The 13927-nt window shown below is 43.7% G+C and overlaps 1 protein-coding gene across 3 annotated transcripts in view; it reads left to right on the top strand.

Annotated features, from left to right (window-relative positions):
- Positions 1-13927, top strand: part of BOLL (boule RNA binding protein) — a 117979-nt gene that overhangs the window by 61726 nt on the left and 42326 nt on the right. For all 3 annotated transcript variants that reach the window (XR_012905401.2, XM_075934266.2, XM_075934263.2), the window contains exons 8-10: positions 6769-6840; positions 7439-7486; positions 11120-11248. Coding sequence is in view for 2 of the 3 variants with exons in the window: in XM_075934266.2 (XP_075790381.1) it covers positions 6769-6840; positions 7439-7486; positions 11120-11248 (249 nt within the window). In the remaining variant the exon portion in view is untranslated. The remainder of the gene's footprint in view (positions 1-6768; positions 6841-7438; positions 7487-11119; positions 11249-13927) is intronic.

Raw genomic sequence — 13927 nt, 5'->3', positions numbered from 1 at the left:
CAACAGTTCTCTGCCAATATAAATAAGGGAAGGTTAATCTCCCGCACGGCCCTTCAAGCCACCCTCGACACATCCAACAAAGCCTCACGGTCCATTGTGACAGCTATTGTGATGAGGTTCATCTGTCAGGTTTTCCTTGGGAGATACAGGCCACAATAGAGGCTCTCCCCTTCCAGGGATCTAAGCTGTTTGCGGACACAACTGATGCATCCCTCCATTTACTCAAGGATTCCAGAACAACGTTGAAAACCTTTGGGATCCATGTGCCTGCAGGAAAGCGCAAACAAAACAGATACTTTAATCAGAGATACAAATCCTCTCCTTTTAATCAGCCTCAGAGGCACTTTGACAACCAGAGGAGACAATGTCAAACCAAACGTAGACAGACCGTTGACCAGCCAGCCACATCTCAGCCATCTACCTCCAGGCAAACATTTTGAAGCTCAGGAATACCACCCCTTTGTACAAAACAATCCCAATTCTACCTACCTTTCTTCCACCAATGGTCAGTCATCATGACCAACAAGTGGGTGCTAGAAGTCGTAAGAGCTGGATACTACATTTCTTTTACTGATTTTCCTTCCAGCCACTCTCCATCCCTGTCCCTCTTCAGGGACCCATCTCACGAGAGTGTTCTACTTCACGAGATGGACCATCTTCTCCTACTCAGTTCCATAGAACCGGTACCTCAGCATCACAGAAACAGAGGCTTCGCCTCCCGCTATTTCCTTACAACAAAAAAATCAGGAGCTTGGAGACCAGTTCTCGGTCACAGGAAACTTTACTGCCACATTCAGAGGAAGGCTTCAAGATGGTGACTTTGGCTACCATAATACCAGCTCTAAACGAAGGAGACTCGCTATCAACTCTTGACCTCCAAGACGCTTACTTTCACGTATCTATGCATCCTGCGCATCGCAAATACTTGAGGTTTACACGGGGCTCCGCACATTTCCAATACATGGTGCTGCCCTTCAGCCTTTCCACGGCCCCAAGGGTCTTTTCAAAACTCATCGCTGTAGTGGCAGCCCACCTCTGCGAATGAGGCATATCTATATTCCCCTACCTCGACGACTGCCTGATCAGAGCACCCACCTGCCAGGAAGTCCATGAGGCAGTCTCCCAGACCATGTCCTTATTCTAGACTCTGGGATTCCAACCTAGCCAAATGCAAGCTCCAACTGGCTCAGACCATAGAGTTTATAGGAGCCTATCTCGACTGCACCCAGGCAACGGCCTCTCTCCCGTACCACCACTTTCAAACGATCAAGCACCGTGTCGAAGTGCTGCAATCCAGCCTGCACGTTTCTGTAAGAACTTGCCTACAGCTTCTAGGCCACATGGCAGCAGCCACAGAAGTGGTGTCGCATGCCAGACTGCATATGAGACTGATGCATTAATGGCTCAGAATGGGGTACAGACCCCATTACACCAGTATCAGCAAGCTGATACTGCTCCCACACAGGATCAAGAGTTCACTACAGCGGTGGGTGGATCTAAAAAAGTATGCACTGGGGTACCCTTCCGCAGAAGTTCCCCGACGATCACAATCACGATGGATGCTTCCCTCCTAACGTGGGGAGTGCATTCAGTCCCCCTCACAGTCCGAAAACGATGGCAGTCCCACAAGTGCTCCCTCCACATCAGTGTGTTGTAACTCGGGGCTAACCGGTATGCCTGCCAGAACTTCCTGCCACAAAGCCAGGGCAACACAGTACAGATTTTTATGGACACTCAAGCCACATTGCACTACATAAACAGGCAAAGGGGAGCCAGATCCTTCCGCTGTGCAAAGAGGCAACACACCTATGGTCATGATGCATAGACCACAATGTCTGCATACAAGCCTTTTATCTGCTGGGCAAGGACAATATTACGGCAGACACCCTCAACAGGAAGTTCACTTCCAACCACAAATGGGAATTGGACGATGGCATACTCCACACTGTTTTCTCATGCTGGGGATTCCAAAAGATCAACTTGTTTGCAACCTTTGCGAACAAAGTGTCCACAGTACTGTTCTTTTGCGGGCATTGGACTACACTCTCTGGGTGACGCATTTATAATACCTTGTAACACACCCCTCCTCTATGCCTTTCTGCCAACACCACTTCTTTACCAAGAGGTCAACAAAATAAGAGCGGGGACAGCATCCGTAAGCCTCATCACTCCAGCTTGGCCCTGTCAGACATGGTATACTTACCTACTTCACATGTCCCTAAGGCCTCCATGGCAGCTTCCAATAGTCCTTCATCTCCTGACTCAGCAACAGGGTCTCGTCCAGCACCCATCTCCCCACATTCTTTGCATCTGAGCTTGGCTCTTCACTGGCTCTCCTCAATAGAAGCAGCATTTATGGATCAGGTCAGACAGATCCTAATAAGTAGTCGCACAGTCTCACGAGAAAATGTTATCTGTGGTGAAGATTCTGTTCCTGGGCAAACCACAGATCCGTAGATCTATTCATGATTCCTCTGGCCGATATACTAGAGTACCTTTTACATCTAAAATATACAGGCCTCTCCCTCAGCTCGTTAAAGGTATACCTTGCAGCCATAACTGCATTCCACCAACCCGTCAAGGACAAATCAGTCTTCGCCCACTAAACGATTCCTAAAGAGCATCCAGAACACGTTTCCACCTGTTAGAACACCAATCCCAGCCTGGGATCTAAACCTTGTACTATGAGCCCCAACCCATACACTGTTCGAACCTAGGCTGTGTGTTCAATGATGCATCTTTCAATTAAAGTTGCTACATTAGTCGCACTCCCCTCAGCCAGAAGATTAAGTGAAATTAGAGTGCTGTTGGCCTACACCCTTTACCATTTTTCATAAGGACAGGGTGGTCCTCCGACCACATCCAAAGTTCTTACCAAAAATTCTTACCTCCTGGTATTGCAACAAACCGCTGGTGCTATCTATCTTCTGCCCAAAGTCTCATGCCACCACCGAAGAAGCTAAATGGCACGCGGTCGATGTGCGCCACTCAATTGCCTTTTATCTAGAGAGGACAAAGGCAATTCGTAAAACTAACAGACTTTTCATCTCCATCCCTAATAGGTCCTTGGGTGTGCAAATCTCGACATAGAGACTTTCCAAGTTGATCGTAGATTGCATCCGCCTGGCTTACGCCAGTTTTAACCAGCAGACTCCTCTGCAATTGCAAGCGCATTTTACAAGGGTCATGGCAACCTTTGTGGCCTACCTTAGCAGCATTAATCTGATGGACATTTGCAGAGACAATGGTCTCGGCACACGCTTTTGCCAGACATTACACCTTGGACATTTACCTGAAATGGGGCATGGAATTTAGATTCACAGTCCTCACCAAGGCCCAACACGATTGTTAACTGAAGCACCCACCTCCTAACACGGGCACTGCTATATAGTCGCCTAAGGTTGAGCACCCACAGGGATACTCCTCGAAGAGGAAGAGAAGGTTACTCACTTTATGCAGTAACAGAGGTTCTTCAAGATGGTTGTCCCTGTGGGTGTTCCACCACCCTTCCTTCCCTCTGCTTCAGACTTGTTGTCCTTCCAGGGCAGAGAAGGAACTGAACTGAAGGAACAATTGCCACGCGTGCATGGTAGTGGTACTGTGCGTGCCATCTGCTTCGCGTACAACACGCCAGAGGGCACTGCTTCTGTAAAACTCCATCTAGACATGCAACAGTGCTGCAAGACCTAAAGTGGAGCACCCACAGGGACAACCATCTTGAAGAACCTCCGTTACTGCACGAAGTGAGTAACCTTCTCTTTCTCTCGCAAAGGTTATGGAGCGTACAACAGGCTGCCCACACAAATTGAATGTTGCATTTGCTGTGCTTCAAACGAGTCAGGAGACTCCTCAACCTACCCTTTAATCATCCAAAGGCGCATTCAGCTACCAACACTGCACTTGCTCAGCCTGTAGTTGAACTCCTCCTTGCTGGGGTCTAGGCTGCCCAAGACTAGCGTCATGAACCATGGGAGCAAGGGGTAGGCTGGGTCACCACGGATCATAACAGGCATTTATACTTCTCGGATTCTGATTTTCCTGTTTGGGGGGGAAAGTTCCAGTGTGCATCTTTCAGAAGATTTCCTAAAGATGTGAGCATCATGCACCTTTTCCGATCATCCCACATTGATGTTGGGGAAACGGCCCTTGTGATCCACCAATACCTGCAGCACTAAGGAGAAGTATCCCTTGTGGTTTATGTGCTCCTTGGCAAGAAGGTTGGGGAGGCCAAGATGTGGATGCATCATTGTGGCTTGCAGCAAGCCGAGATCTAAGCTTGCACTGCTGTGGCATCTGTGCTTCAAACTAAGGCCCAAAAAGGCATGAGCAGACTGCTTCCCATTGATCTCACATAAGTGGGGAGGGACTATACTGAGTGTACTATGGGACGCTGGTGACATGAACCCATAACCACGTATTGCACAGTTTTGGTCCCAGTGGGCAGTAGGAGCATAGCCCAGAATGCAAACCTACCCATGGTACATCACACTCTGAGTCGACGGTAGGCTCCCTGATGGGGACACACTACTTCACACTATATTCTTCACTGCAGTGAAGACATGGACCTTCGACTTTGCAAATTCAGGTGCCCAGAAACCAACCTTAATAAATTTGACCTTATCTCATAGTATATACAGCTATGTGTATATACAACATAGTATATACAACTATGGGCAGTGAGATCTTGTTTTCTGGCTACCTAGATCCCAGAACCAGTGTCTACACTTCCTCCGACCCCTCCCCCCGAGTCCACCTGGCTGTGTGAGCTTTCTAGTTAATCCCTTCAGGGTCACTATAGCTATAAAGCAAGGAACACAGGTTTAACAAAGGAATTTCTTATACACATACACTTTACTCTTAAAAAGCACAAGAGAATTACGGATCATGAAAAACAAATTACCGAATGCCGTCCCATGTGATCTCACCCCATTTTGAGAGCTTTGGTTTTGATCACTGTCCTTTAGGGAGAAAAAGCCTCTATTGTCTCCACTTTTTTCAACTTGTTTTTTGTTTGTTTGTTTGTGGCAGTGAAATGATTTCCCTTGTTTAAAGCATATTCTTCTTTTTAAAACAGCTTTTGCTACCTTTTTTTGTCTATTTTTCATTTAAGATTTTCTATGCTCCATCCCCTTGTTAGCTTCTGGGCAAAACGTTCAAAGTCTATTAACTTTTTTCCCCCTAGGAAGGGGACTTTTAATACTAATGGCTCTCTTATAGCCTCCCTACTATATGTCAACTTTCTGTTACCATAATGAACGTTTCAGGTTACAATAAAGATTACATTCAGAATGGAAGGTGAAATATAATAGTGTTCACAAAAAATGAAATTCATAAATTGGCAATCACCCGATCTGTTTCACATCCATTTTAGAATTGATGTTTGTTTTGCAAGGTGGATGAATGGAGGTAGATCCACTGATTTTAAACAGGGAAGGGCAAGTACCTTTTTTTCAGTCCTCAATGACAAATATTTTATCTTTATCAAGAAGTTGTATCGAAAAAATGGTTTGGGAGGAAATTTACAGATTACGTAAAGTTTACTATTAGATTTTGGTCTCTTTTAGAAATCATAGGTATGTCTACACTGCAGCTAAAAACTCACAACTGGCCTTTGCCAGCTGATTCAGGCTAAGGCGTTGTTTAATTGCAGTGTAGATGTTCCTGTTCAAGCAGGAGTCCAGGGGACCCTGCAAGGTGTAAGGGTTCCAGAGCTCAGATCCCCACCTGAGCCCAAACATCTACTCCCTCAAACAGCCTCTCAGGCCAGGTCTACACTAGATCTGGAAAGTCTGCTTAAGGCTTAGAATACGTAGCTGGAGTTGGCTTACCTTAAGCCAAGCTTGGCGGTGTCCCCACAGTGGGAGGCTGACGAGCAAACGCTCCCATTGGCTTCCCTTACTCCTTGCAACTGCAAGTACAGGTGCTAGCTGAAGTTGCCCTCAGTGTTCGATTTACTGGTCTATACTAGACCTGCTAAATCGAATGCCAGAACATCGATATCCAGTGCAGTGAGTAAAGAGATGCCCTTAGCCTGAGCCATGCAAGCCTGAGTCAGCTGACTTGAGCCAGCTACTGATTACTTTGATGTTGATTACCACAAGCTTTAATGCCTCAAATCTGGGATGCCCAATACATTAATGTTGATTCATCTGATGTTGCGTGTATGTGTAAACAGCAAAGAAAAGACCATGGCTGACCAGTACCATCTGACTTGGAGTCATCGGTTATTTTGCTGCTGTGTAGGATTCCAAAGCTTGACCTGCAGCCTAAGCACGGAAATCTACACTGCAGCTTGAGCCTCATGAGCTGGAGTCAGCTGGCTTGGATAAATTGTGCATTTTTTTTTTGCTGTGTAGACATACACTATACCCTTTAGTATCAGGTCCCTCAATTATTTTATCTTTGTAGACTTTGGTACAGTATATCTTTCAGCAGATTTTGTGATTGGTGAAAGGAACTTAAATTAGGTTTGTGGCTGCATTCCCTTGCACGTCCGCAGGTATAGGGTATGGGAACAGCCCAATGGATACTGCTTTTAAGAAAGTTCTGAGTTCATGTGCCTAGGCCATGTGCTTTGTCTGTAATGTAGATCCATGCAAGTGATCATCAAAGGAATCATAGTTACTGTAAGTAACCGTTCTTTATAAATTAATTTTTTTAAATGCCAAGTTGCATAGTGTATAGTATTTAAGGTGTACGTTTTAGTAACAATTCTGCAGATTAATGTATTAAATAAGAAATTTTATCTGTCTCTTTTTTCTTTTAAAGTCACGCTCCATTTCCAGTTCCCCTGTAATGGTAGCTCAACCTGTTTATCATCAACCTGCATATCCTTACCAGGTAAAAGTCAGAAAATAGTACATCATTTTCATAGCTTGAAGATTGCAACTCTCCAGTTTTGCTATCACCAGTCTCTCAAAATCATAAATTCTTAGCAGCTATCTCTCTGGCCAAACAATGCTCCCTTCAAAATGTACAAGTGCAATACCTAAAATTTAAAGTCATATTAGATTGTACACTTGTAGCTATTCCATTCCTACAACCCCTCACTAAGGCTGAATTTTCTGCCTGCCTACTTGGAATGAATTTCAATCCTTTCTTTATGGTAGGGCTAAATAGTTGGGTCAATTCCGTCCTGGCTTAAAAACTGGTGAACAAATCATCGACATTTTGTAACACTTTGTATTTTTTTTTTAATTGTCAAATTTTTAAAAGTGCTTAAGTCATTTAGGATACTAAGCACTATTTTCAAAAGTGCCATTGAAAGTCAATAGGACTTATGCTCCTAAATACTTGGATGCTTTGGAAAATTTTACTTTATATTCTTTTCACCATGTCTTGTTTTATTTTGAAAACAATGTATTTGAAAGATCTGTATTTTCCATATGAGAAAGTATATTATTTCATAATTCAAACAATCTTATTTTTATGAACCTAGGCACCTCCACAGTGTCTTTCAGGGCAGTGGCAATGGAGTATTCCACAGGTAAATATATAATTACAGCATTTGGTCATCACCTTAATTGTTTGAATGCACTGTGTTCATTTAGTTGGGATTGGTCCTGCCTATAGCAGGGGGCTGGACTTAATGACCTTCTGAGGTCTCTTCCAGTTCTATGATTCTATGTGTGGTTTTCAATTTTTAAATCACTGTCCATAATTCAATGTAATTAGTATCTTCCAAAGGAGTTGTTAACCATTGTTCAAATTAATATTGTTTGCTGTATCTCAGTAATGCCATCGTACAATATTTCCTGGCATAATGGAAGGGATATAGTATAATTTAATGAATTATCACATCCAGTTTGTTTATTCGCATATTTCCTTCCTACAAGCTGGACAAAAGGGATGCTGCTTTCTTGTGGTCGTTCTCTAGTCCCTATGGATTGGGATTCTTGCCATCCAAGGGATTTTGAATCTGAACTCAAAGGTATCATTAAATTCCTGAAACACAGGACAGTTAGACATGCCCTGGTTAGTCTATTAGCAGTGGCCTCTGTCAACCCCAGCCTTAGCCCTGCTCTGCTCTATACACTTAAAGTTGACATAACTGCATTGCTGAGAGATATGGGAAAAGGAGCAATGCAATTATACTAACCAAATTCCCATATAGATAATGTTATGTCAGTAGGAGGGCTACTCTCAGAAAGGTAGAGTACCTACACCAATTGGCAAGCTTCTCCTGACAGTGAAGGTAGCATCTTCACTAAGAACTACAGAGGCACAGCTGCACCATCGACATAGCTACCACTGCTTATTGACGTGGTTTATTTCATTGGTGGGAGACCTCTCTCCCATCAGCATCAAGTGGCTACGTTAAGAGATTTTACAGTGGTGTAGCGGTATCCGTACACCTGTTCTGCTGTAAGCTTGGTAGTGTAGAGATAGCTGCATGCACCCCTTAAAAGGCACAAGACAGTTACAGGCCTATGGAAAAGGTAGAAAACACCTGAATGCAAGCCTCTTCAGTGTCATCTCACCCCACTTTGTGGGTTTTGGGTTTGGTCCAAAACCTTTAAAGGGAGGTAAAGTCTATTCTTTCCTTTGGGGTCTTTTGTTTCCATAGAAGAAACGGCTTCCTTTTTCTCAAGAGCATGTCTTTTTAAAAACATTGTCTGTCACTGCATTTCTATTAGGGAGTTGAACATGGAAAATGGCTTCTGAATATCAGCATGCTAAAACTCAGGGCGGTCATATATCCCTATCTCCAATTTCTGCTATTGATCCAGGGATAAATATATATCATTCATAGTAAACAATATGTCATGCATGTTCTATTTCAACTGACAAGGAAGGGCTAGATCCCCTTCTGTGTGGAAGCTGTCAAATTTTTTGAATTGGTGCATACGGAATCAGATCATGATCACAGCAGCTTACCTCTCAGGCGATCAGAATATAACTGTAGATGCTCTTAGCATACACTTTCTCAAGACCACAAGTGGGAAATAAACTCAGCCACATATTTTGGCAATAGACGGACATTGTCTGCTTACCAATCATTCTCTGGACTGCTCCTTAACTTCTTTCCCAAGAAGATAGTCCTATGCCTCCAAGTACATCTAGTCAATGGATTGCAGGTTTAGAAATAACCTTTTCAAAGGGAGTAAAAAGAGTACTATTATATGGCAAGAAGTAGTCTATGCACAATACTTACTTGCAAAAAATGGACACGATTTTGGTGCGGGTGTGTCCTAAAGTACATTCCACTAGCAACCTCACTGCTGTCAGATACACTGGACTACATCCTGAGCTAAAATACTCATGTTTGTTGTTGAGCTCTGTTAGGCAGCTATAACAGCTTTCCACACTCCAATAGAGGGTTATTCTTTGTTTGTTCACTCAACTACAGTGGGGTTCCTCAGGGGAGTGGGAAATCTCTTCCCATAAGTCAAATACCCTGTTCTGATTTGGAATCCCAATTTGATTCTTAAGTTGAAGTTACTGTTTGAGCCACAGGCTAATTCTTTGTTCCTTCATTTATCAGTGTAAACAGCATTTCTGGTAGGCATCATGTCTGAGAAGCAAGCTAGCAAAATAGGGGCTCTTACAGTGTACTCCTCCGTTCACTGTATTTTTCCTATTACACATTACAACCACAGTTCAAGTTCTTACCAAAAGTATCTTCAGTGTGCCACATTAACCAACCCATTCTCTTCTGGTCTTTTACCTTAAGCCTCACCTTGGTAAGGAAGAAGCAGTGTTAGACACTCTGGGTATGTCTACACTACAAAGTTAGTTCGAATTAACGGACGTTCGAACTAATGGACATAGGTCTGCTATGTACATTGGACAAACATCTCAGACACTTCGCCAAAGAATCAATGCCCACAAAACAGACATTAGACAGGATCACAAAGAAAAAACAGTTGCTTGCCATTTCTACCAGAAAGGACACTGTCTCAATGACCTACTCACCTGCATCCTACTTCAGAAGACATTCAAATCTGCACTTGAAAGGGAATCCTCTGAACTGGCATTCATGCTAAAATTCGACACTCTCCGCAGGGGGCTGATCAAAGACCCCAGCTATCTTACCCATTACAAAGATAGCTTCCCCAATTATCACCTCTAATACTATTAACTCACAGACATCTACCCTTCCCCACCTCTAATATCATTAACTCACAGGCATTCACATTCCTTCCTCCCCCCCCCCCCCCCCGCATCGCCCTTCTGTTCTGCAATGTGATTTGTCCTTTTCATATGTGTTCATTTTTTTTAATTGTATCCTTTGGTATATATGGTTGTGACTATTTTCTTCCACTATTTGATCTGAGGAAGTGGGTCTGGCCCACGAAAGCTCATCATCTAATAAACCATCTTGTTAGTCTTTAAAGTGCTACATAATCCTGTATTTTGTTTCAGCTACACCAGACTAACACGGCTACATTTCTATCACTCTTCTCTTTTAGTTATTCTGTAGGTCAACTATTGCAGGAAGAACAGAAAGTGATCACGTTTTTGTAGATATAGAAAAACTTTCAACTTTTATGATGTAGTCATAATTATATTGTAACTTGATATATGTTTTGATGTATGGATTTGGACTCAAATCGGTTTTTTTTGTTTTATTTAGTTTTAAAAGTACATCGGTTTACTTTTAATGTGCTTCAAAAACATAATCTGTCCTGTTTTTTAACTTTTTGTAGTTTCCTTTTTTTTCTTTTCTACCAAATTGTCCCAAGATTAAAATGTTAAAGCAACTACATCAATTTAAAATTCATATTGTTTTTGCAAACTTTTTACTTTTTTACAGTGGCATCTAAAATTACTATGACTGAATGAGGAGAAATGTTAATGTTTTTATTATGCTTTTGACAGCACTTTATGTAAAGCTATATTTATTATTTCCTTGTGTCATCAGATTATTGGTTACATTTCCTTTTTGTTCATGTAAGTCCTTTACACAGCAAAAGAAAGCAACATTTTTAAAATAGGCAAATTTGATTGTAAAAATGTAAAAATAACACAGTGACTCAAAGCCAAGCGTGGTATCTGAAACTTTTAAATATTTTTTTAAGTTGCCTAAATTTTAGTGTCAGTTGTTTAAGTCTTTAGTTTGTTGTTGTTTTCCTATAGCACAGTTCAGTAACTTATACTACATCTTGTTTTATTTCAGTCTCCTGCCTCTTCAACCTCATTCTTCTATCTGCACCCTTCTGAAGTTATTTATCAGCCATTAGAAATTGCACAGGACAGTGGATGTGTACCTTCTCCTTTCTCTCTAATGGAAGCTGCAATTCCAGAGGTGCTTTGATGGAACTTTTACATACTTTATATAGAGAAAGAGAGTATTTTACATACTAATATATATATATATGCACAATGGAAACTTGAACATTTTATATTGAAACTAGTTAAACAGAACCAATGTAAGCACAAACAGTTCAGTGCAAATGCACCAGCCATGCAGAAGTTTAAAATTATTTGCACTTTTTCTCCATGCCTATACTAGTATTGTTTTAAGTCACTGCAGTTGTAGTGCCAGTTGGTTACCTATGTCAAAGTTCCTGGCATGGCTTCCTAGCAGAAACATTGGGGGATTTTGAAATATTTTGAAAGAATCCCCTTGGATTGTGGGCAGCAGTGGGAGGACTTGGTTAAATGTTTCTCCTTGTTCCACATTGACTCTAAAGGCGTATCTACACTGCACCCATAGGTCAAAATAAGATATGCAATTTGAGCTATGCAAATTATGTATCTTCTTTCAGTCTAATTAGCTTATTCTGAAATTTGGCGCTGTCTACACAGCACCAAATTTCAAAATAAACCACTGTTCTGAAACGTCCCTTAACTCTCGAGGAACAAGGGTTACAGAGACATTGGAATAGCGAGCCTGTTATTTTGAAATAATGGGCTGCCGTTATTTTGAAATCTATTTCAAAATAACGGGCTGATTTAAAAGATGCGGAATAGCTATTGCAGGATACTGCCGCAGTCTAGACGTACCCTAACAGTTTAGAGTGAATAAATTCACACTGGACTGCTTGTTAGGACTGTTGAATCGCTATAGTCTGATCTGAATTAGAGATGTTAAGTAGCATTTAATTAGCTAATTGAGTAGTTGATGGAATTTCATTGATTGAAATTCTATTGACTACTCAATTAGTCGATAGGGGGGCAGCGCAGTCGGGTTAGTTCTCAGATGCAGCATGAGCTGTGACTAAACAGTTATGGATTATGCTGGCTCTGTTACTGCTGCACCCCTGCCTTTTAAATATAGTAAGAGCGGCCTGGCTCTTACTATATTTAAAAGGCAGAGCTGCAGCCGGGGACTCGCACTGGTCCCGTTGTGCCTCTGCCTACCTCCCCCCGCCCCCCCGAGATGGTGCTGCGGGGGAACCAGCTTGTAAGCTGGCTCCCCCTCAGCACTGGCTTCTGCTCCCCCCTTGCTGCCTCTGATACAGAAGCAGCAACAGGGGGGAAGTGAGTAGTCAAGTAGTGAATCGACTACTCAACTAGTAGCTTACATCCCTAATCTGAATGCCTTTAAGAATGTAAATTATCTGTAATGATGGGTGTCTGGTGGCTTAGGCAAGGGACAGCTCTGTCTTCTGAAACCACCAGCCTGGCCACTCCCATACTTCACCTCCAGAACACCTACTGTAGGCGTTCAGGGGGCAGAGTGTTGCTGCCCCAGATCGCTCGCCCTTCCTATGTTTGGGGCGGTTCGGGCCATGCCGCCACCTCCCTTCCTGCTGCTTCTGAGAGTAGGGAGGCCTGAGCCATGTGGCTGCCTCCTTCCTTGCTGCTCCCGGGAGCAGATAGGCTCGTGCTATGGCCACCTCCCTCCATGCTGCTGCTGGGGGTGGGGAGGCTCGGGTTGGCTCAGGCCCCCCCCTCCTCCCCGCTCGCTGCTCTAGAGATGCTGGGGCGTGCATACGTGCCTTTCCCCTCGTGTGGGATGGGCAGGGCCTCCGCAGAGTGGGCGGGGCTGTAAATGGGGCCGGGAGTGTGCCTCCCCCAACCCCAGCTGCACCGACCGCCCATGGCTGTAATACTTTACTGTGAGGAAACATGGTGTTTGACAAGTGTTCTGGGGATTAGAATAGTCAGGTTCTTCTTCAAGGAGTGTCCCCGTGAGTGCTCCACCTTCAGGTACATCAGTGCTGCTGCGCTGTCGATTGGGGAGATTTGTGATATCAGTGCCCTGTGGACGGCTGCATGTGCGGACTGCTGGCGCTTGCAAGCTAGAGTGGCTACTGTGCACGTGCAGCCGGCCGCCTCCTCAGTTCCTTCTGAACCGCCGTTGGTTTTGGTCGCAGCTCAGCAGTCACCCTCTACTATAGATAATTTTACTGTGTTCTCGTAACGATTTAGTTAGCTCTTCTTTCCAATTAGGTGTTCGTGTGCCGAGTGCATGGATTCCGGAGCTTTTACCCTTAGCAGTATTCGTTGGCCAGCCAGGGAGCCTCCTGAAGGGTGCCAGTATACTGGCATATATATTCCTCTGCTGGCCCTTCACCCCCTCAGTTCCTTCTTACTGCCCGTGATGGTAGCTGGAGTGCTGTTAAGACTGATAGGCCTTACCTTTAGCCTGTATATAGTTCTCCTTATCTCTTCAGTATTGTATTAGTTCGTTAATAGTTAATTAGTAGTTCTTTAGTTCTTGTAAATAGTTTTACATAGGGAGGACTTCTCCCCTCTGGCCTCCACCCAACTGGGGAGGGGATGCCAGGGCTGCAGGGATTCAAACTATGTGCATTGTGCTTGAAACCTATGCCTTGGAGGGATCCTCATGACTCTTGCTTGAAGTGTCTTGGAGAGACCCACTGTACTAAAAGCTGCAACATCTGCAAGAGTTTTAAACTGAGGCCTCAGCACGAGAGAGACTCTAGGCTCAAGCTTATCCTCATGGATTCTGCTTTACAGTCACTAGCTCCAGAGAGGGTTGAATTTCCCGGGCTTCATTTGCATCTTGCCGTGC

Source organism: Pelodiscus sinensis, chromosome 7 (assembly GCF_052426305.1).
Source record: "Pelodiscus sinensis isolate ZL-2025 chromosome 7, ASM5242630v1, whole genome shotgun sequence".
NCBI classification, from domain to species: Eukaryota; Metazoa; Chordata; order Testudines; family Trionychidae; genus Pelodiscus; species Pelodiscus sinensis.
The sequence above is the reverse complement of the archived record's forward strand: the minus strand, read 5'-3'. Positions and strand labels throughout refer to the sequence as shown.